This window comes from Lissotriton helveticus, chromosome 6, assembly GCF_964261635.1.
Source record: "Lissotriton helveticus chromosome 6, aLisHel1.1, whole genome shotgun sequence".
NCBI lineage: Eukaryota > Metazoa > Chordata > Amphibia > Caudata > Salamandridae > Lissotriton > Lissotriton helveticus.
In genome coordinates this window covers 1282291470-1282315925 of record NC_136067.1, presented here as the reverse complement: position 1 = coordinate 1282315925, position 24456 = coordinate 1282291470, and the positions used below count along the sequence as shown (strand labels likewise).

Sequence of the window (24456 nt, the reverse complement as noted above, 5' to 3'; positions counted from 1 at the left end):
CGATCCATTAATTAGCCTTGTAGATGACGTCTCTTACCAGGACAGGCAATACTGCTCATGTAGGAAGGTGTTGGTTTGGCTGTACACTGAAAAATAAACTTAAAATAAAACTATTTCCTCTTACCATTCTCTCCTATTCCAGATGCCCAACAGTTCTTCATTTTGCCAATCTGCATTCCGGGGTCGGCGGGATAGCACACGGGCTGGACATCTTCATTAAACTGAATGGGTTCTGATGTTAGCAGGAGGGCGATGTCATTGTCACGGATTCTTGGATTAAAGCCTTCATGTACTACCATTTTAATAACTTCGTAGGACTTCTTCGCAGGAGTCTGTTCTCCAGATACGATAATTACATTTGCTAACCTAAAATAGATACACAGTAATGCTGAATTAAAATATGTTGAACTTAGGGTTTGAATCTGCTTGATACAGAAAAGCATTGGGTGAATGGAATGCGCTAGCAACATTCTAGATGTTTATCATTAGTGTGACGTGCCGACTGACTTTGGGGTCTATTTTATCCACTTCTGCGCTATACCTGTGAGACAAATTCTAGTTATTAAACTATAATCACACTCTGCTGATCCCTGAAATATATGTTCAGCTACTATGTACTCAGCGGAACTCCGTGAAGTGCCAGAAAAACTCTGCCGTGCTCCGCGGCGAAGTCTGTTAAGTCACGCTGCTCACCTGATTTTTAGCACCAGTTGTTTATCTCGTATTGTAAAATCAGCGCGAACGGCACTACGTGTCCTGCCAAAGGACGCTGCTGCTTTCTGCCGCTCAAGTAGACATTCTACTCTGGCAACAGCTTCCTCAACGCAAATGGCAGATTTCTCAATGCGCGTTATTTTTTCTCGAACGCACTCCCGAACTTAAGGTTGACGAGCCACTCAAGAAAAAAAACTCCTTTCCGTGTCACTTCCCGAAATGTTTTGTAACTCTGCACTCCACACGGAGCGTAGAGTGGGCAACAATCTGCAAACTCCGCCAGCGGAACGGAATTCTTTGCTCACCTCTACTCAAAGCTTAACTGAAGTGCCATTACAAAACTTTAGCCATGAACCCTCTGCAACATGTTAGAAAGCGAAGCTACTTCACCCCGTAGAAACACATATTTACTCAAAAACATCCAAAGTTAATTTTAGCAAAACAAAACTTATCGGAAATTGATGATTTTGTAAAACAAAAATAAACAACCATTGGCAAAGCCAATAGGGCCTTCTTGGTGAGTGTTAAATTGTTTTGTTGTGTGTGTGTTTTTTTCCAAACCTCTGCAATATGTAAAAAAATCAATTTAGCAACAAATATAGATAGAAATTGGCTCAGCAGCCAGTCCACGTCACCCATGACACTGAAGTGCACTTGTTTCTGGCAGCTGACTGTGCACATGTGATAAGGGAAAACTCCTTCACTCGCAGTGCAAGACAGATAGCGGATGAAGTGTACCACCTAATCCCTCATGCTGTATTCTGTGTTCAGTGGAGGCAGGAAGCACAATGTGAATGATTCTTGGATAGACAAATGGATAAAGAGGCTGATCAAAATTACCTGTACATATATATATATATATATATATATATATATATGTGCCGCAGCAAAAAACCTTTTGTAACAAAGACACCGCACTCCTCTTGAAGTATATTAATTTCTCTTTATTTGCCTGTAGGTTTCTCCCACCTACGCGTTTCGAACCTCACGGTTCCTGGTCACAGTAGCAAACATTTGTCCATTGTTTATGTTTGTTTTTTATACAGAGTCCCCATTCATGCTAGTTATGATGCATTATGGGCTATGTAGTGTTATTAGTCCAATGGCTCATATAGAGCCTATCCAAATGTCTAACTTTTGGAACCTGGTGATTATTTCACACTTGAAGGGCGTGTTTACAGCTGCCATGATGTAATTAGGCGCTATTTCTATATGAACACATGCTATTAAGAATCATTAAGCATGATTACCCACGGTGCAAGCAGTTGCAACCAATTGATGCATGTTTCATATATGATAAGGACTGAGTGTCTTTTGAGTCAATGATGGCTGAGTGCCTATATAACTATCATTTCAAGGTTGTTTGTCACCAAAGTTCACATTCGCTCGACATTATGGATAATACTAGATTACTATCTTGTTACACTTCTCAAATATTTGATCATTTTGCCTATACTTATTGGTGATATATACATATATACAGTGAAGTTATTAGGTACATGTTAATGAAGTTCTTGATTATACACGAAGGCAAACTCACTACAAGCCTCCACAGGAAAGAAACTGCAGGGAATAGTCTCCTTCACGCCCTCAGTGCTCATCCAGAGACACTCAAATGGAGTATACCGTATGGAGAGTTACTGAGGGCGAGAAGAAACTGCAGCGCAGATAAACTATATGAAGTAGAACAAGCAAGGATGGTAACTAGATTTAGAGAACGTGGGTATCCTGAATGGATCCTTACCAAAGCAGTGAACAAAGTGAAAGACACGACAAGGTCAAGTACTCTCGAGGAGAAGCAGAGAATATCCCAGAGTGAGGTAGGACTAGGGTGATCACTACCTTTAACCAGGATTTTAAGAAAGTTCGGAAAGTACTGATTGACAATTGGAAAATACTCAAAGCTGACAATATTATTGGTCCCTGCATTAGTGACAGACCTCAAGTCACATACCGAAGAGGGAGGAGTCTTAGAGACATTTTGGTGAAAGGGGACATCTCAGAAACCACAGGCTGCAATGTTAACAATTTAAAAGGGTTTTACCCATGTGGACATTGCAGAGCGTGTAAAACAAGCCACATGCTTAAAGAGATAGAGGTACCAGGCTCAAGAAAAAAACATATTTTAGGACAATTTTTAACATGCAGTACTAACTACACTGTGTATGTTTTAGAATGTCCTTGCAAACTGTGATATGTGGGGAGTACTATCTGTATGGTAAAGAAACGGGTGCAGGAACATCTCCGAGCCATTACAAACATTGATCTGCACTATCTTATTGCCCACCATTTCCAAGAAAAACATCAGTCTAACAATGTACTCCTCGGATTCTATGCCATCAAACAGGTGAACACAGTAAAGAGGGGAGGCAACAGGGAACTGGCATTGAGAAAGAAAGAGTCCAAATGAATTATCGAACTTGAGACTCGTTTCCCAGGGGGGCATAATTTGGACGAGAAATTGGCCACCCATCTCCATGAAAATGAATTCAAATGTATTTATTCAGTACTGCTGACTGTGTATAAGAATTATGAAAAATTTGATTTATAAGTGTATGTTTTTAAAAACATTGGTTTTAATTTGTCTCTTTGTTTGGTTTCTTACAGGAGGGAAGGAAGGGACCCTTCACCTTCATGTATTGAGAAACTCCACGGGTTCCCTACCCTTTTCTTCATTGGATTGACACTATGCATCGTTAAGAAAAGAGACTTTCCTATTTAGGAATGGGCACTTTTTTCTTCTTTTTTGTAGTAATAGTTTTTTGAATATATGTAGTATCTGTGTTATGTATCAGATTTTTATGTAATTGAAGGCTCGAAATTATGACCACCGGCCTGTTCTTTATTTCATGCATTTTCATAAGAAAGGGGAAGAGCATATTAAGGCACTAGTCCGCTAATATATAGGCACAGGGTTTTTTTCAACAAGAGGCACTAGTCCGTGTATATTGGGCTACAGGGCATAACTGTAGCACCCCTGACCACCCCAGCATGTGAGCAAGGTCCCCTTCGCAGGGTGCCAGGATAGTGTTGTAATTTGGCAGCGATTGGGTTAGCATTAGCAGAAGCCATCCTGTATTTAGAGGCTATCTTGTCCGTTTTGTGGAATCCATTTTGTATTTCTGGCAACTATTTTGTTTGCCATGTGCTACCACGTGCGTGCCATGTGCTCTGTCCTACCTTGCTGTTGTCTGCTCTCGAAATCTGCCTAGAGACAGGTTATATTTAGCCTCTTCCACTTTGCACATGCTCAGTTGAGCTTGCAGCTGTCCATGCAGCTGCTGTTAGTATGTAAATGTCAGGATGTGTTCACCAGAATCAGCAACTGTTAGCTCCTCCCGTTTGTTGAGTGTGCATTTTCTGTATGACTTTATATGTGCCTAAAACCTACTTCTTGTACTTGTACCACCTTCTTTTGAGCCCCTGTGTGGGTATAAAAGCTCCTTCCATTCAGTGTGCTACTTCATACATTACCGAAGGGTGTTGTGTGAATGTAGTTCCACCTCATGAGGTTAATACACTTTGTATTTTCTATTCCAGTTTCTGTGCCAACTTCTATTCTATTGGTCTGAGGACTTGTGCAGAGAAGGGTGAACCCCTTGCACTGGTAGGCCTTGCTGAGGCTCACCACCATAAATTGGCGCCCGACACGTGGGGCTAATCGGCGACTTGGATGCCCGAAGGAGTGGGCGAAACGGAGGATTGGAATCTCGCTTTGGACGATCACTGCCTGAGGAGACCAGTGTCTTGACAACCACGGCTTTTTTCCTCTCTTTCTGATCTGACCCTCCAGGTGGTGCCGGTCCTGGACTGAGATCTCTTCTGTTGATTTGCCATACGTTGACCATTTGGTCGATTTTGAGAACTTGGCAGTTGGAACCTGGACACCAAGTGATTGGTAAGAGTCGTTATGCGGCACTTGCTGTTGGTTTTGATGCCTGGGATTGGTAAGGTAGTTTAGTAACGCTTACTGTGGCTTTGGAATTTTGGAATTTGTGTTGGCCAACTTGGATTTGTATGTGATTGATATATGAATTGCAATTTATATAGGCAGGCAATGAGGAGAATTTCTCTGTTTTGAATTGATTTGAACAGCACAATGTACTACAGTACCTTAAGTGCTACTTTAATTAAAATACTGCATATTCTGCACTATTTTTGGCATACCTGTTTCTAGCACACTTCGTAGGATGTGTTGCTTTTGTATTGGTACCAATTTGAGACTCGATGAAGCACAACTGGCCCCCCGGAGGGGACGCCTAATAGGGACATGTATATTAAATATGGTATTTCTTCTATAATGTACAGCACGTTATGGAATAAATATACTCGTAAGGATCCTGAGTTGCGTTGGCCTATGCATGGGTCATTTGATTTGCGAAAGATTCAGTATGTGGAACAACGAATGTTTAAGCGAAAGGCTAAACAAGACATGTTTGACTGTGTACGAATGTGGGAGAAAGAAGTGCGTGAGCGAATGAAGCGTGAGAAAGCCTTGATTGAAAAAGAACAGTGTAAGAGCATTCATGCGAAAGCATTAGAAATGAAAAATAAAGAAATGAAAGAACTTAAAGAGAGAGAAGATAGGGAGCGTCATTTACAGGTAAATGGCCAATACGCTGTTCGTAGACCTCTTTATCCTATTCTTAATAAACCCCAAGATGATTCTCTCTTGTTAGATCATTCTCCACCTCCGTATACTCTTCCTTCTGCTCCTCATGACTCAGATGAGGACTCTCCTACAGACCAGGACAAAGCACGAGAAACTCGTTCTATGTTGTCCACTGCTGCTCGCAAAGCCGTTCGTAGTGCTGCCCCTGCGTCTGACCTATTAGATAGGATAAAGGATTGGCTTGAAAGGGAGCAAATATATTTTACTGAGGTTTTTGCCCCAGAAGTCCTTGAGCGGTTTAGGAAATATTCAGAAGAATTGGAGCCCGTTGATATACCAAATGATTATAAGCAACTGCGTGATGGTCTTTTTGTTTTCTCTCAGGTGGCTGATACAATCAGACGTTTGGTTATGCAGTCTGTTTGCGAGAGGAGAAAAAGACAGCAGAAGCAGCTGCACAAACATCCCGGATTAACATGGCACGAGCTTCTACTCCCGAAACAGATAAGAATGTTGTAGTTCATGTGAGACCTATGCGGGAAGCCGTACCTTTCTATGTTCCTCCTAGAGGTACAGGAACTAGCGACGATAAAAATTCTACTGATGTGAAGGGTTACTTTGTTTATAATTGGGTTTTGGCTTTTGAAACGGAACAATAAACAGAAAATGGACACTCTAATTACAGACTACTAATTGACTTACCCGTCTCACTCGACCATCTGTCACTGAATTACGTACCTCCACTATCTGTTTAGATTGATTTGCTATATGTCACTATTGCATGAATACAATCTTATTCAAACTCTTGAAGCTTTCCACATATTGTGTTAGTGCAGGGGCACAGTTGTTCATATTCATTGTTGACCAGTTGTTCTGGTCTTTCTGAGTGGTTGTGAGGTATTACCACTCGCCCCTTTGCCTACACCATTTACTCTTGCTTTCCATTATCTAGCGGTTACCCAGGTGTGCGCCCAGTGATCTGGAATTCCAAAAAGACCTCAACAGTTGTTATTACTATAATTGGGTTTATACTCCTTGGAATAGAGCAGATGTCATGGCCCTTGAAACAGCATTACCTGATCCACGAAAGAATCCAGCAGCCTTTTATGAGGAAGTTGAGGGTGCTATTAACTCTTGTACTATGACTCTGCCCGATATTGACCTGTTTTTCGGATTGATATTACCCCCTGGTATGTGGAGAACTGTGCGTAAAGTTGATGATTGTGCGACTTTTGGGGCATTATGGAAAGATTTAGAACAATTAGATGAAGAAAGAGAACCCGCACAGAAACCATGTCAGTTAATATTAGATCTTCCAGCAGCTATAATAGTAAAGTTAAAAACGATTATTCCCACTAAAAAGATAGATTGGACTGTATTAGCGTCTTGCAAGCAAAAGGCAGATGAATCGGTGTCGGATTTCTTTACACGCTTTGAGTAGGCATTCCACGATTTTAGTGGCCAGTCATTGACCGATGACACGGGCATGCATCTGTTTGTCGATAAATATGTCGCAAACCTGTTGCCAGGAATAGCTAGTCGCCTAAAGGCCAGCGAGAGTTCATGGACAACCTCTTCTCCGGTTTCTCTTTTAACTATGGCTCAGTATTACAAACGACAGGAATTAGAAGCGAAAGGCAATGAGGATAAAAAGACTACAGAATTAAAAACAAAGGTTATGTTGGCTCAGGCTTATGGTCCGCCTTTTAGAGGTAATGATAGAGGTGGACCTGGATCTTATGGTTTGTCTTTTTCCTCTTATACTCGTTCGAAGTTGTCTGTTGATCAGTGTGCGTATTGCAAGAAATTTGGACATTGGGCTTCTGATTGTCCGGCACTACGTGCTAAGCACTTTCCACGTGTCAGGGACAAATGAGAAACCGTTCAGGATATTCAGGGCCTAGAGAAAGCATGGATGATCGTGCTAGGTTTGATGCTAATACAGGTAGACAGGATGGGTTTAACACTTTTGATAGACGAAATCAATATCAAATGTCTGATTATGTGCCGTCGGATTTGAAAGATTCTGCTTATGCATAGGATTGCCTAGGATGGGGTAAGGAATCAGTTGAAGTTCCAGTAGATCAGAAGCGTCCCTATGTTACATCACATGTTTTGGGTTCTACTGATCAGTTTCTGGTTGATACAGGAGCTACTCGTAGCGCCTTATCTAAACACATGGTTCCCAGGGCTCCCCTGTCTGGCTTAACCATTACATCGATAGGTTTAGATGGAAAACCTTCCCTTAGCCCGCTATCACAACCACTTGCATTCCATGTTGATAAATTCACTGCTCCATGTCCATTTTTGCTTTCTCCAAACACACCAGACAATATTGTGAGTCTTGATATGCTGAAATATTTCAGGGCTACGATACTATGTTCTCCTGAAGAAGTACATGTTATTTTGAATGACAATTACCCCATGATTGAGAGATCCTGTCTTGTGATGGAAGATATAGCATTAGCTTCACTTCCTAGTACTTTGTGGGCTACTTCAGACACCGATGTAGGTCAGATGGTTATTCCACCAGTACATATTAGTGTCACGGAGGGTGCTTCATTGCCACGATTGCCTCAATATAAAATTTCTCAGGAAGGCGAAGAAGCACTTATACACATTGTCGATGATTTGATTAAAGTGGGGGTTGTGGAAGAAGTTCCATATAATGTTTGCAACAGTCCTATTCTTCCTATTTTGAAAAAATACACTGACACTAGGATTTACAGATTCATTATTGATTTGCGAGACGTTAACAAGATTGTAGTACCGCAATACCCTGTGGTTTCTCACATAACAACACTTCTTACTTTGGTTCCCCTGACAGCGACCACATTTACTGTGATCGACCTAAAGAACGCTTTCTTTTCGATTATTATTCATACAGATAGCCAATATTTGTTCGGCTTCACTTTGAATAATCGATCGTGTAGTTTTTGTAGAATTCCTCAAGGCTACACTGAGAGTCCTAGCATTTACAGTCAAGCATTGAAAAGACAACTTGATTCTTTCATTTTGCCTAAAGGAGTGGCTCTCATACAATATGTCGATGACAATTTGTTGGCAGCCGATACGCCCGAACAGTGTGAAGAATGTACTTCGTCTTTGCTTTCTTTTCTTGCTACACACCATCATAAAGTGTCACGGAAGAAATTGCAATATTGTAGACCGAAGGTAACCTACTTAGGTCACCTTCTGTCTAAGGAGGGTCGTGCACTTACACCAGATCGCATACAAGCAATTTTAGACACACCAGTACCTTCTACTCAGAAAGATGTCCGTGCATTCATTGGTTTGACTTTGTTCTGCAGGCAATGGATATTAGGATTTTCACACATTGTCAAACCCTGCTAGCGCTCTTGACTAAAGACACTCCAATGCCCCTTCCATGGACAGATGAATGTCAAGATGCTTTTCGTCAGTTACGACAAGCTCTTTGTTCGGCACCAGTGTTAGGCACTCCAGAATATACAAAGGCTTTTACACTCTATGTACACGAGAACGATGGGTGTGCATTGTCAGTTTTAGTACAGACACACGGTGAAAAGAAACGTCCCTGTGCATACTTTTCAGCAGTTCTTGATCCTGTTGCTCGTGCATTGCCTGGGTTGCTTTTGTTCAGTTGCAGCAACAGCTGTGTCCATACGTCAGAGTGAAGGGATAGTTGGTGCTAAAACCCCATGCAGTAGATGCACTTTTGAATCAGACCAAGACGCAACACTTGACTAGTGCTCGTTTGACAGGATACGAACTGACACTGTTAGCCCCTCACATTACACTAAAGAGATGTGCAACACTAAACCCAGCTACTTTGTTACCATATCCGGTGACTCAGCATCAGTCACAGGAGTCTCATGATTGTATATTCCTTACTGAGGAACAGACAAAGGGTTGCGTCGACTTGCAAGATACGCCCCTTTCAGATGTAGATGGGGAACTGTGGGTTGATGGGTCCTGTTTGAAGTTACCAGATGGTATGACCTCAGCTGCATATGCAATTACAACACTTAAGACAGTAGTGGAGAAAGCTCGCATACCACAGAAGTCGGCTCAAGCAGCTGAGCTAATAGCTTTAACACGAGCGTGTGAACTTAGCACTGACTTGCGTGTGAACATCTATACAGACAGCCGCTATGCTTTTGGAGTGGCCCATGAATTTGGCCCACTTTGGAAGGAAAGAGGCTTTCTTATGTCCCACGGGATGCAGATAATGCACGGAGAACTAGTGCATAATCTCTTAACTGCACTTACATATCCTAAGAAGATAGCTATTGTGAACTGTAGTGCACACAAGAAAGTAACTAATAAGACAGGACAAGGCAATGCCTTTGCAGATCGCGTAGCTCGTGAGACTGCAATGCAACAAAGCACTACTTCCATGTACGTAGTGAAGTCACAAGCTGAGCGATGGCATGATGTTAGACAGGAAGTGCTAGAAGTACGGAGATCTACTTCGGTAGCAGAACTTGAGCAGGGGGCCAAAGAAAGAATATTGGACGTTGAGGGTTGTTGGTGCAACAAAGACATGGATAAGTGGAAAATGCCTGCAGCCTATTTACAACCTATGGTTCAAATGGCACATGGGCTGGCACATGTTGGAGCTCTAGCAATAACTAAATTGCTTACGCAAGTTTGGGAAAATCCTGAAATTGCCAGCACAGCTAAGAGAATAGTACAGTCCTGTTTGATCTGTTGGTAGTATAATCCTGGTAAAGGGACACAAACTCCTACAGGATGGTTTGCTACACCGACTGCACCTTTTGAAGTTTTGCAGATGGATTACATCCAACTTGAACGCTGCAATAACTTAAAGTATGTCCTAGTGGTGGTATGTGGCTTCAGTAAATGGATAGAGGCATACCCTACAAAGGATAATACAGCTCTCACTACAGCAAAGGTACTTCTAAAGGAGTTTTTCCCTATATATGGTGTTTGTAAACTTTTGTGGAGTGACAACGGACCTCATTTTATTGGGCAAGTTGTTGAGCATGTCCTGAAAGGATTAGGGATCAAACAGAAACTCCATGCAGTCTTCCACCCGCAATCAGCTGGATTAGTGGAGAGGTACAACGCTACACTAATGCTGAAATTAGGGAAAATACTGGCTTAAACGTCTTTGAAGTGGCCAGATGCACTACCTTTGGCATTGCTGTCCATAAGATCGGTGGTGCCACATTCACAATCTGGCCTTGCACCATATGAAGTGGTATTTGGGAGACCGATGAACATTTGGGGAGTTCCTAAGCCACGCCCTGTACATGATGTACCATGTGTTCTGATGAATGATTATTCGGCACAGTTAACCGACAGTTTGATCTCTATTCATCAACAGGTTTGAGAAGCTCTTCCAGACAGATCTACAGGTGAGGCCCACAAACTCCGTCCTAGAGACCATGTGATGGTCAAGGTCTTCGAGCGGTCGAACAATTTGGAGCCGAGGTGGCGAGGACCAGAGCAAGTGCTCCTTGCGACGAGGACAGTAGTTCGAGTGACGAACAGGACGAACTGGGTCCATAGCACTCACTGTAAGCGAGTGTTGCCTGCCTTGGTGGAACCTGCTGTGCTGACTGATCATCGAGAGATTTTGGAAACGGAGAAGGCCACGCTATCTCACCTGACGGATCTGAGGGAGTCTTCCCGGACCACGCGATACCAACTGAGACCAAGGAAAGAGCCGCCCTGGGTTGATGAAACGGATTGCCGATGTGGCATGGGTGGGGATCAGTCCTGCGAAGTGACACCGTCTTGACCCTCGGTGAAGAAATCAATGGCTGCACAGGGAGAAGAGCTCCAACGAATGTTTTTTGACGACGAAATAATCATGTCTGCTGAAAGATCAAAAGTTGCTAAGATCTGCAATAAGAAAATCATTTGTGCTGCAGGGTTTGTTGGTGCTATGGTGGTTATGGCAGCAATTACATGGTATGTTGAGAAAGTGGCTCCTGTACGAGAGCTTTTGATCGCCACTACTCCAGTACCAGTACCAGTTGAGCACCACTACTTTACGCTTCCCTACCATGAGCAGCAACAATCCTACCTAAACAATACGTTCATCCAGATGTTGCATCATACTCATAATGCCACGAATACTACCAACTGTTGGGTGTGTGGGATGATACCTGCACACCAAAAGAAAGGAGGAACACCTTTCATTCCTCTTGCTTTTTCACATAATGGTTCTTGTCAAGCCTGGTTTGTGCTTTTGTTTGCCTCTGAAAGGGCCAATATTACAGACCTGACAGTGGGACAAATCAATTATCACCTTAATAAAGTGTGTTATCCAGATGAGAATGGTTACCCTCAAGCTAGAGGAACTAAATGGGAATGGGAGGAGTACCAACCTGACAATATTTCCATGCCACATGTTTTCACAAATACAAGGACTATAAAGAACAATGGACCTTTTGTAATTTCTGTGACTAGGGCTAAAGCAGACTTATGTATTAGTAGTGTTGGGAGAATTCCAGTGGAGAGAAGTGGATGTACTGCAATCCTAACCATTGAAGGTGCTAATAACAGCAGTTTTACGTCTTCACATAATACTTACTTTGTGTGCGGAAATAAGGGATATTATCAAATACCTGTTGGGTGGTTAGGGTTTTGCTATGTGTCCTTTCTGTTGCCCCCCGTGTTTCCGGCACATGCATCGTATCACCGTAACTTTAAACTTTACAATGACATTTCCAAGAACAGAAATATGCATGGATGAAGTTGACCAAACTGACACCGCTATGCAACAATATGTCGACTTTAACTTGGGCCTATTTTCTTTTGTGGGTGCTGCATTGAACAGTAGAAAGATAAGGCAATTGACTCGTGTTGTGGAAGCTGTTACCAATCAGAAAGCAATGGCACTTGGGAACATTACAGAGGAGCTGCAAGTGGCGAGGATTGTAGCACTCCAAAATCGTATGGTACTTGATATGATTTTGGCAGATCGAGGTGGTGCATTACTCATCATTGGCAACAGCTGTTGTGTTTTCATTCCGGATCACTCGCCTTCAGTATATGATGCAATCTCTAAACTACATAAGATTGCTGCGGAGATTCACCCAGAGACTAGTACATGGACTTTTTCAAACTGGTTGTGGACACTCTTTATTACTTGGGGCTGGAAGCTACTGACTATGCTATGTCTACTATTGGTGATACTATTTACATGCTGTATATGTATACCATGTGGTCCCATGCTTTGCTCTATTTGCATCACTGCTTGTACACCTGCTAAAAGAAATCTTGCAGAAATGAAAGCACGACAAATGCTAAATAAAGAGGTCACTGAACTGATGAGCATCGATGTACAGGATGCATATCTAGATTACCCCAGATGAACGAATGTCTTCAGCTAATGCTAAAAGGGTCATCTGGTGTAATTTGGCACTGATTGGGTTAGCGTTAGCAGAAGCCATCCTGTATTTAGAGGCTATCTTGTCCGTTTTGTGGAATCCATTTTGTATTTCTGGCAACTATTTTGTTTGCCATGTGCTACCACGTGCGTGCCATGTGCTCTGTCCTACCTTGCTGTTGTCTGCTCTCGAAATCTGCCTAGAGACAGGTTATATTTAGCCTCTTCCACTTTGCACATGCTCAGTTGAGCTTGCAGCTGTCCATGCAGCTGCTGTTAGTATGTAAATGTCAGGATGTGTTCACCAGAATCAGCAACTGTTAGCTCCTCCCGTTTGTTGAGTGTGCATTTTCTGTATGACTTTATATGTGCCTAAAACCTACTTCTTGTACTTGTACCACCTTCTTTTGAGCCCCTGTGTGGGTATAAATGCTCCTTCCATTCAGTGTGCTACTTCATACATTACCGAAGGGTGTTGTGTGAATGTAGTTCCACCTCATGAGGTTAATAAACTTTGTATTTTCTATTCCAGTTTCTGTGCCAACTTCTATTCTATTGGTCTGAGGACTTGTGCAGAGAAGGGTGAACCCCTTGCACTGGTAGGCCTTGCTGAGGCTCACCACCATAAATTGGCGCCCGACACGTGGGGCTAATCGGCGACTTGGATGCCCGAAGGAGTGGGCGAAACGGAGGATTGGAATCTCGCTTTGGACGATCACTGCCTGAGGAGACCAGTGTCTTGACAACCACGGCTTTTTTCCTCTCTTTCTGATCTGACCCTCCAGGTGGTGCCGGTCCTGGACTGAGATCTCTTCTGTTGATTTGCCATACGTTGACCATTTGGTCGATTTTGAGAACTTGGCAGTTGGAACCTGGACACCAAGTGATTGGTAAGAGTCGTTATGCGGCACTTGCTGTTGGTTTTGATGCCTGGGATTGGTAAGGTAGTTTAGTAACGCTTACTGTGGCTTTGGAATTTTGGAATTTTTGTTGGCCAACTTGGATTTGTATGTGATTGATATATGAATTGCAATTTATATAGGCAGGCGATGAGGAGAATTTCTCTGTTTTGAATTGATTTGAACAGCACAATGTACTACAGTACCTTAAGTGCTACTTTAATTAAAATACTGCATATTCTGCACTATTTTTGGCATACCTGTTTCTAGCACACTTCGTAGGATGTGTTGCTTTTGTATTGGTACCAATTTGAGACTCGATGAAGCACAACTGGCCCCCCGGAGGGGACGCCTAATAGGGACATGTATATTAAATATGGTATTTCTTCTATAATGTACAGCACGTTATGGAATAAATATACTCGTAACGATCCTGAGTTGCGTTGGCCTATGCATGGGTCATTTGATTTGCGAAAGATTCAGTATGTGGAACAACGAATGTTTAAGCGAAAGGCTAAACAAGACATGTTTGACTGTGTACGAATGTGGGAGAAAGAAGTGCGTGAGCGAATGAAGCGTGAGAAAGCCTTGATTGAAAAAGAACAGTGTAAGAGCATTCATGCGAAAGCATTAGAAATGAAAAATAAAGAAATGAAAGAACTTAAAGAGAGAGAAGATAGGGAGCGTCATTTACAGGTAAATGGCCAATACGCTGTTCGTAGACCTCTTTATCCTATTCTTAATAAACCCCAAGATGATTCTCTCTTGTTAGATCATTCTCCACCTCCGTATACTCTTCCTTCTGCTCCTCATGACTCAGATGAGGACTCTCCTACAGACCAGGACAAAGCACGAGAAACTCGTTCTATGTTGTCCACTGCTGCTCGCAAAGCCGTTCGTAGTGCTGCCCCTGCGTCTGACCTATTAGATAGGATAAAGGATTGGCTTGAAAGGGAGCAAATATATTTTACTGAGGTTTTTGCCCCAGAAGTCCTTGAGCGGTTTAGGAAATATTCAGAAGAATTGGAGCCCGTTGATATACCAAATGATTATAAGCAACTGCGTGAGGGTCTTTTTGTTTTCTCTCAGGTGGCTGATACAATCAGACGTTTGGTTATGCAGTCTGTTTGCGAGAGGAGAAAAAGACAGCAGAAGCAGCTGCACAAACATCCCGGATTAACATGGCACGAGCTTCTACTCCCGAAACAGATAAGAATGTTGTAGTTCATGTGAGACCTATGCGGGAAGCCGTACCTTTCTATGTTCCTCCTAGAGGTACAGGAACTAGCGACGATAAAAATTCTACTGATGTGAAGGGTTACTTTGTTTATAATTGGGTTTTGGCTTTTGAAACGGAACAATAAACAGAAAATGGACACTCTAATTACAGACTACTAATTGACTTACCCGTCTCACTCGACCATCTGTCACTGAATTACGTACCTCCACTATCTGTTTAGATTGATTTGCTATATGTCACTATTGCATGAATACAATCTTATTCAAACTCTTGAAGCTTTCCACATATTGTGTTAGTGCAGGGGCACAGTTGTTCATATTCATTGTTGACCAGTTGTTCTGGTCTTTCTGAGTGGTTGTGAGGTATTACCACTCGCCCCTTTGCCTACACCATTTACTCTTGCTTTCCATTATCTAGCGGTTACCCAGGTGTGCGCCCAGTGATCTGGAATTCCAAAAAGACCTCAACAGTTGTTATTACTATAATTGGGTTTATACTCCTTGGAATAGAGCAGATGTCATGGCCCTTGAAACAGCATTACCTGATCCACGAAAGAATCCAGCAGCCTTTTATGAGGAAGTTGAGGGTGCTATTAACTCTTGTACTATGACTCTGCCCGATATTGACCTGTTTTTCGGATTGATATTACCCCCTGGTATGTGGAGAACTGTGCGTAAAGTTGATGATTGTGCGACTTTTGGGGCATTATGGAAAGATTTAGAACAATTAGATGAAGAAAGAGAACCCGCACAGAAACCATGTCAGTTAATATTAGATCTTCCAGCAGCTATAATAGTAAAGTTAAAAACGATTATTCCCACTAAAAAGATAGATTGGACTGTATTAGCGTCTTGCAAGCAAAAGGCAGATGAATCGGTGTCGGATTTCTTTACACGCTTTGAGTAGGCATTCCACGATTTTAGTGGCCAGTCATTGACCGATGACACGGGCATGCATCTGTTTGTCGATAAATATGTCGCAAACCTGTTGCCAGGAATAGCTAGTCGCCTAAAGGCCAGCGAGAGTTCATGGACAACCTCTTCTCCGGTTTCTCTTTTAACTATGGCTCAGTATTACAAACGACAGGAATTAGAAGCGAAAGGCAATGAGGATAAAAAGACTACAGAATTAAAAACAAAGGTTATGTTGGCTCAGGCTTATGGTCCGCCTTTTAGAGGTAATGATAGAGGTGGACCTGGATCTTATGGTTTGTCTTTTTCCTCTTATACTCGTTCGAAGTTGTCTGTTGATCAGTGTGCGTATTGCAAGAAATTTGGACATTGGGCTTCTGATTGTCCGGCACTACGTGCTAAGCACTTTCCACGTGTCAGGGACAAATGAGAAACCGTTCAGGATATTCAGGGCCTAGAGAAAGCATGGATGATCGTGCTAGGTTTGATGCTAATACAGGTAGACAGGATGGGTTTAACACTTTTGATAGACGAAATCAATATCAAATGTCTGATTATGTGCCGTCGGATTTGAAAGATTCTGCTTATGCATAGGATTGCCTAGGATGGGGTAAGGAATCAGTTGAAGTTCCAGTAGATCAGAAGCGTCCCTATGTTACATCACATGTTTTGGGTTCTACTGATCAGTTTCTGGTTGATACAGGAGCTACTCGTAGCGCCTTATCTAAACACATGGTTCCCAGGGCTCCCCTGTCTGGCTTAACCATTACATCGATAGGTTTAGATGGAAAACCTTCCCTTAGCCCGCTATCACAACCACTTGCATTCCATGTTGATAAATTCACTGCTCCATGTCCATTTTTGCTTTCTCCAAACACACCAGACAATATTGTGAGTCTTGATATGCTGAAATATTTCAGGGCTACGATACTATGTTCTCCTGAAGAAGTACATGTTATTTTGAATGACAATTACCCCATGATTGAGAGATCCTGTCTTGTGATAGAAGATATAGCATTAGCTTCACTTCCTAGTACTTTGTGGGCTACTTCAGACACCGATGTAGGTCAGATGGTTATTCCACCAGTACATATTAGTGTCACGGAGGGTGCTTCATTGCCACGATTGCCTCAATATAAAATTTCTCAGGAAGGCGAAGAAGCACTTATACACATTGTCGATGATTTGATTAAAGTGGGGGTTGTGGAAGAAGTTCCATATAATGTTTGCAACAGTCCTATTCTTCCTATTTTGAAAAAATACACTGACACTAGGATTTACAGATTCATTATTGATTTGCGAGACGTTAACAAGATTGTAGTACCGCAATACCCTGTGGTTTCTCACATAACAACACTTCTTACTTTGGTTCCCCTGACAGCGACCACATTTACTGTGATCGACCTAAAGAACGCTTTCTTTTCGATTATTATTCATACAGATAGCCAATATTTGTTCGGCTTCACTTTGAATAATCGATCGTGTAGTTTTTGTAGAATTCCTCAAGGCTACACTGAGAGTCCTAGCATTTACAGTCAAGCATTGAAAAGACAACTTGATTCTTTCATTTTGCCTAAAGGAGTGGCTCTCATACAATATGTCGATGACAATTTGTTGGCAGCCGATACGCCCGAACAGTGTGAAGAATGTACTTCGTCTTTGCTTTCTTTTCTTGCTACACACCATCATAAAGTGTCACGGAAGAAATTGCAATATTGTAGACCGAAGGTAACCTACTTAGGTCACCTTCTGTCTAAGGAGGGTCGTGCACTTACACCAGATCGCATACAAGCAATTTTAGACACACCAGTACCTTCTACTCAGAAAGATGTCCGTGCATTCATTGGTTTGACTTTGTTCTGCAGGCAATGGATATTAGGATTTTCACACATTGTCAAACCCTGCTAGCGCTCTTGACTAAAGACACTCCAATGCCCCTTCCATGGACAGATGAATGTCAAGATGCTTTTCGTCAGTTACGACAAGCTCTTTGTTCGGCACCAGTGTTAGGCACTCCAGAATATACAAAGGCTTTTACACTCTATGTACACGAGAACGATGGGTGTGCATTGTCAGTTTTAGTACAGACACACGGTGACAAGCAACGTCCCTGTGCATACTTTTCAGCAGTTCTTGATCCTGTTGCTCGTGCATTGCCTGGGTTGCTTTTGTTCAGTTGCAGCAACAGCTGTGTCCATACGTCAGAGTGAAGGGATATTTGGTGCTAAAACCCCATGCAGTAGATGCACTTTTGAATCAGACCAAGACGCAACACTTGACTAGTGCTCGTTTGACAGGATACGAACTGACACTGTTAGCCCCTCACATTACACTAAAGAGATGTGCAACACTAAACCCAGCTACTTTGTTACCATATCCGGTGACTCAGCATCAGTCACAGGAGTCTCATGATTGTATATTCCTTACTGAGGAACAGACAAAGGGTTGCGTCGACTTGCAAGATACGCCCCTTTCAGATGTAGATGGGGAACTGTGGGTTGATGGGTCCTGTTTGAAGTTACCAGATGGTATGACCTCAGCTGCATATGCAATTACAACACTTAAGACAGTAGTGGAGAAAGCTCGCATACCACAGAAGTCGGCTCAAGCAGCTGAGCTAATAGCTTTAACACGAGCGTGTGAACTTAGCACTGACTTGCGTGTGAACATCTATACAGACAGCCGCTATGCTTTTGGAGTGGCCCATGAATTTGGCCCACTTTGGAAGGAAAGAGGCTTTCTTATGTCCCACGGGATGCAGATAATGCACGGAGAACTAGTGCATAATCTCTTAACTGCACTTACATATCCTAAGAAGATAGCTATTGTGAACTGTAGTGCACACAAGAAAGTAACTAATAAGACAGGACAAGGCAATGCCTTTGCAGATCGCGTAGCTCGTGAGACTGCAATGCAACAAAGCACTACTTCCATGTACGTAGTGAAGTCACAAGCTGAGCGATGGCATGATGTTAGACAGGAAGTGCTAGAAGTACGGAGATCTACTTCGGTAGCAGAACTTGAGCAGGGGGCCAAAGAAAGAATATTGGACGTTGAGGGTTGTTGGTGCAACAAAGACATGGATAAGTGGAAAATGCCTGCAGCCTATTTACAACCTATGGTTCAAATGGCACATGGGCTGGCACATGTTGGAGCTCTAGCAATAACTAAATTGCTTACGCAAGTTTGGGAAAATCCTGAAATTGCCAGCACAGCTAAGAGAATAGTACAGTCCTGTTTGATCTGTTGGTAGTATAATCCTGGTAAAGGGACACAAACTCCTACAGGATGGTTTGCTACACCGACTGCACCTTTTGAAGTTTTGCAGATGGATTACATCCAACTTGAACGCTGCAATAACTTAAAGTATGTCCTAGTGGTGGTATGTGGCTTCAGTAAATGGATAGAGGCATACCCTACAAAGGATAATACAGCTCTCACTACAGCAAAGGTACTTCTAAAGGAGTTTTTCCCTATATATGGAGTTTGTAAACTTTTGTGGAGTGACAACGGACCTCATTTTATTGGGCAAGTTGTTGAGCATGTCCTGAAAGGATTAGGGATCAAACAGAAACTCCATGCAGTCTTCCACCCGCAATCAGCTGGATTAGTGGAGAGGTACAACGCTACACTAATGCTGAAATTAGGGAAAATACTGGCTTAAACGTCTTTGAAGTGGCCAGATGCACTACCTTTGGCATTGCTGTCCATAAGATCGGTGGTGCCACATTCACAATCTGGCCTTGCACCATATGAAGTGGTATTTGGGAGACCGATGAACATTTGGGGAGTTCCTAAGCCACGCCCTGTACATGATGTACCATGTGTTCTGATGAATGATTATTCGGCACAGTTAACCGACAGTTTGATCTCTATTCATCAACAGGTTTGAGAAGCTCTTCCAGACAGATCTACAGGTGAGGCCCACAAACTCCGTCCTAGAGACCATGTGATGGTCAAGGTCTTCGAGCGGTCGAACAATTTGGAGCCGAGGTGGCGAGGACCAGAGCAAGTGCTCCTTGCGACGAGGACAGTAGTTCGAGTGACGAACAGGACGAACTGGGTCCATAGCACTCACTGTAAGCGAGTGTTGCCTGCCTTGGTGGAACCTGCTGTGCTGACTGATCATCGAGAGATTTTGGAAACGGAGAAGGCCACGCTATCTCACCTGACGGATCTGAGGGAGTCTTCCCGGACCACGCGATACCAACTGAGACCAAGGAAAGAGCCGCCCTGGGTTGATGAAACGGATTGCCGATGTGGCATGGGTGGGGATCAGTCCTGCGAAGTGACACCGTCTTGACCCTCGGTGAAGAAATCAATGGCTGCACAGGGAGAAGAGCTCCAACGAATGTTTTTTGACGACGAAATAATCATGTCTGCTGAAAGATCAAAAGTTGCTAAGATCTGCAATAAGAAAATCATTTGTGCTGCAGGGTTTGTTGGTGCTATGGTGGTTATGGCAGCAATTACATGGTATGTTGAGAAAGTGGCTCCTGTACGAGAGCTTTTGATCGCCACTACTCCAGTACCAGTACCAGTTGAGCACCACTACTTTACGCTTCCCTACCATGAGCAGCAACAATCCTACCTAAACAATACGTTCATCCAGATGTTGCATCATACTCATAATGCCACGAATACTACCAACTGTTGGGTGTGTGGGATGATACCTGCACACCAAAAGAAAGGAGGAACACCTTTCATTCCTCTTGCTTTTTCACATAATGGTTCTTGTCAAGCCTGGTTTGTGCTTTTGTTTGCCTCTGAAAGGGCCAATATTACAGACCTGACAGTGGGACAAATCAATTATCACCTTAATAAAGTGTGTTATCCAGATGAGAATGGTTACCCTCAAGCTAGAGGAACTAAATGGGAATGGGAGGAGTACCAACCTGACAATATTTCCATGCCACATGTTTTCACAAATACAAGGACTATAAAGAACAATGGACCTTTTGTAATTTCTGTGACTAGGGCTAAAGCAGACTTATGTATTAGTAGTGTTGGGAGAATTCCAGTGGAGAGAAGTGGATGTACTGCAATCCTAACCATTGAAGGTGCTAATAACAGCAGTTTTACGTCTTCACATAATACTTACTTTGTGTGCGGAAATAAGGGATATTATCAAATACCTGTTGGGTGGTTAGGGTTTTGCTATGTGTCCTTTCTGTTGCCCCCCGTGTTTCCGGCACATGCATCGTATCACCGTAACTTTAAACTTTACAATGACATTTCCAAGAACAGAAATATGCATGGATGAAGTTGACCAAACTGACACCGCTATGCAACAATATGTCGACTTTAACTTGGGCCTATTTTCTTTTGTGGGTGCTGCATTGAACAGTAGAAAGATAAGGCAATTGACTCGTGTTGTGGAAGCTGTTACCAATCAGAAAGCAATGGCACTTGGGAACATTACAGAGGAGCTGCAAGTGGCGAGGATTGTAGCACTCCAAAATCGTATGGTACTTGATATGATTTTGGCAGATCGAGGTGGTGCATTACTCATCATTGGCAACAGCTGTTGTGTTTTCATTCCGGATCACTCGCCTTCAGTATATGATGCAATCTCTAAACTACATAAGATTGCTGCGGAGATTCACCCAGAGACTAGTACATGGACTTTTTCAAACTGGTTGTGGACACTCTTTATTACTTAGGGCTGGAAGCTACTGACTATGCTATGTCTACTATTGGTGATACTATTTACATGCTGTATATGTATACCATGTGGTCCCATGCTTTGCTCTATTTGCATCACTGCTTGTACACCTGCTAAAAGAAATCTTGCAGAAATGAAAGCACGACAAATGCTAAATAAAGAGGTCACTGAACTGATGAGCATCGATGTACAGGATGCATATCTAGATTACCCCAGATGAACGAATGTCTTCAGCTAATGCTAAAAGGGTCATCTGGTGTAATTTGGCACTGATTGGGTTAGCGTTAGCAGAAGCCATCCTGTATTTAGAGGCTATCTTGTCCGTTTTGTGGAATCCATTTTGTATTTCTGGCAACTATTTTGTTTGCCATGTGCTACCACGTGCGTGCCATGTGCTCTGTCCTACCTTGCTGTTGTCTGCTCTCGAAATCTGCCTAGAGACAGGTTATATTTAGCCTCTTCCACTTTGCACATGCTCAGTTGAGCTTGCAGCTGTCCATGCAGCTGCTGTTAGTATGTAAATGTCAGGATGTGTTCACCAGAATCAGCAACTGTTAGCTCCTCCCGTTTGTTGAGTGTGCATTGTCTGTATGACTTTATATGTGCCTAAAACCTACTTCTTGTACTTGTACCACCTTCTTTTGAGCCCCTGTGTGGGTATAAAAGCTCCTTCCATTCAGTGTGCTACTTCATACATTACCGAAGGGTGTTGTGTGAATGTAGTTCCACCTCATGAGGTTAATAAACTTTGTATTTTCTATTCCAGTTTCTGTGCCAACTTCTATTCTATTGGTCTGAGGACTTGTGCAGAGAAGGGTGAACCCCTTGCACTGGTAGGCCTTGCTGAGGCTCACCACCATAAATTGGCGCCCGACACGTGGGGCTAATCGGCGACTTGGATGCCCGAAGGAGTGGGCGAAACGGAGGATTGGAATCTCGCTTTGGACGATCACTGCCTGAGGAGACCAGTGTCTTGACAACCACGGCTTTTTTCCTCTCTTTCTGATCTGACCCTCCAGGTGGTGCCGGTCCTGGACTGAGATCTCTTCTGTTGATTTGCCATACGTTGACCATTTGGTCGATTTTGAGAACTTGGCAGTTGGAACCTGGACACCAAGTGATTGGTAAGAGTCGTTATGCGGCACTTGCTGTTGGTTTTGATGCCTGGGATTGGTAAGGTAGTTTAGTAACGCTTACTGTGGCTTTGGAATTTTGGAATTTGTGTTGGCCAACTTGGATTTGTATGTGATTGATATATGAATTGCAATTTATATAGGCAGGCAATGAGGAGAATTTCTCTGTTTTGAATTGATTTGAACAGCACAATGTACTACAGTACCTTAAGTGCTACTTTAGTTAAAATACTGCATATTCTGCACTATTTTTGGCATACCTGTTTCTAGCACACTTCGTAGGATGTGTTGCTTTTGTATTGGTACCAATTTGAGACTCGATGAAGCACAACTGGCCCCCCGGAGGGGACGCCTAATAGGGACATGTATATTAAATATGGTATTTCTTCTATAATGTACAGCACGTTATGGAATAAATATACTCGTAAGGATCCTGAGTTGCGTTGGCCTATGCATGGGTCATTTGATTTGCGAAAGATTCAGTATGTGGAACAACGAATGTTTAAGCGAAAGGCTAAACAAGACATGTTTGACTGTGTACGAATGTGGGAGAAAGAAGTGCGTGAGCGAATGAAGCGTGAGAAAGCCTTGATTGAAAAAGAACAGTGTAAGAGCATTCATGCGAAAGCATTAGAAATGAAAAATAAAGAAATGAAAGAACTTAAAGAGAGAGAAGATAGGGAGCGTCATTTACAGGTAAATGGCCAATACGCTGTTCGTAGACCTCTTTATCCTATTCTTAATAAACCCCAAGATGATTCTCTCTTGTTAGATCATTCTCCACCTCCGTATACTCTTCCTTCTGCTCCTCATGACTCAGATGAGGACTCTCCTACAGACCAGGACAAAGCACGAGAAACTCGTTCTATGTTGTCCACTGCTGCTCGCAAAGCCGTTCGTAGTGCTGCCCCTGCGTCTGACCTATTAGATAGGATAAAGGATTGGCTTGAAAGGGAGCAAATATATTTTACTGAGGTTTTTGCCCCAGAAGTCCTTGAGCGGTTTAGGAAATATTCAGAAGAATTGGAGCCCGTTGATATACCAAATGATTATAAGCAACTGCGTGATGGTCTTTTTGTTTTCTCTCAGGTGGCTGATACAATCAGACGTTTGGTTATGCAGTCTGTTTGCGAGAGGAGAAAAAGACAGCAGAAGCAGCTGCACAAACATCCCGGATTAACATGGCACGAGCTTCTACTCCCGAAACAGATAAGAATGTTGTAGTTCATGTGAGCCTATGCGGGAAGCCGTACCTTTCTATGTTCCTCCTAGAGGTACAGGAACTAGCGACGATAAAAATTCTACTGATGTGAAGGGTTACTTTGTTTATAATTGGGTTTTGGCTTTTGAAACGGAACAATAAACAGAAAATGGACACTCTAATTACAGACTACTAATTGACTTACCCGTCTCACTCGACCATCTGTCACTGAATTACGTACCTCCACTATCTGTTTAGATTGATTTGCTATATGTCACTATTGCATGAATACAATCTTATTCAAACTCTTGAAGCTTTCCACATATTGTGTTAGTGCAGGGGCACAGTTGTTCATATTCATTGTTGACCAGTTGTTCTGGTCTTTCTGAGTGGTTGTGAGGTATTACCACTCGCCCCTTTGCCTACACCATTTACTCTTGCTTTCCATTATCTAGCGGTTACCCAGGTGTGCGCCCAGTGATCTGGAATTCCAAAAAGACCTCAACAGTTGTTATTACTATAATTGGGTTTATACTCCTTGGAATAGAGCAGATGTCATGGCCCTTGAAACAGCATTACCTGATCCACGAAAGAATCCAGCAGCCTTTTATGAGGAAGTTGAGGGTGCTATTAACTCTTGTACTATGACTCTGCCCGATATTGACCTGTTTTTCGGATTGATATTACCCCCTGGTATGTGGAGAACTGTGCGTAAAGTTGATGATTGTGCGACTTT

The 24456-nt window shown here is 42.7% G+C and overlaps 1 protein-coding gene across 1 annotated transcript in view; it reads right to left on the bottom strand.

The window, feature by feature from the left end:
• The window catches only part of LOC144762682 (uncharacterized), a 212630-nt gene that overhangs the window by 129569 nt on the left and 58605 nt on the right, over window positions 1-24456 (bottom strand). The window contains exon 2 of the mRNA XM_078647925.1: window positions 125-366. Coding sequence (XP_078504051.1) covers window positions 125-366 — 242 coding nt within the window. The remainder of the gene's footprint in view (window positions 1-124; window positions 367-24456) is intronic.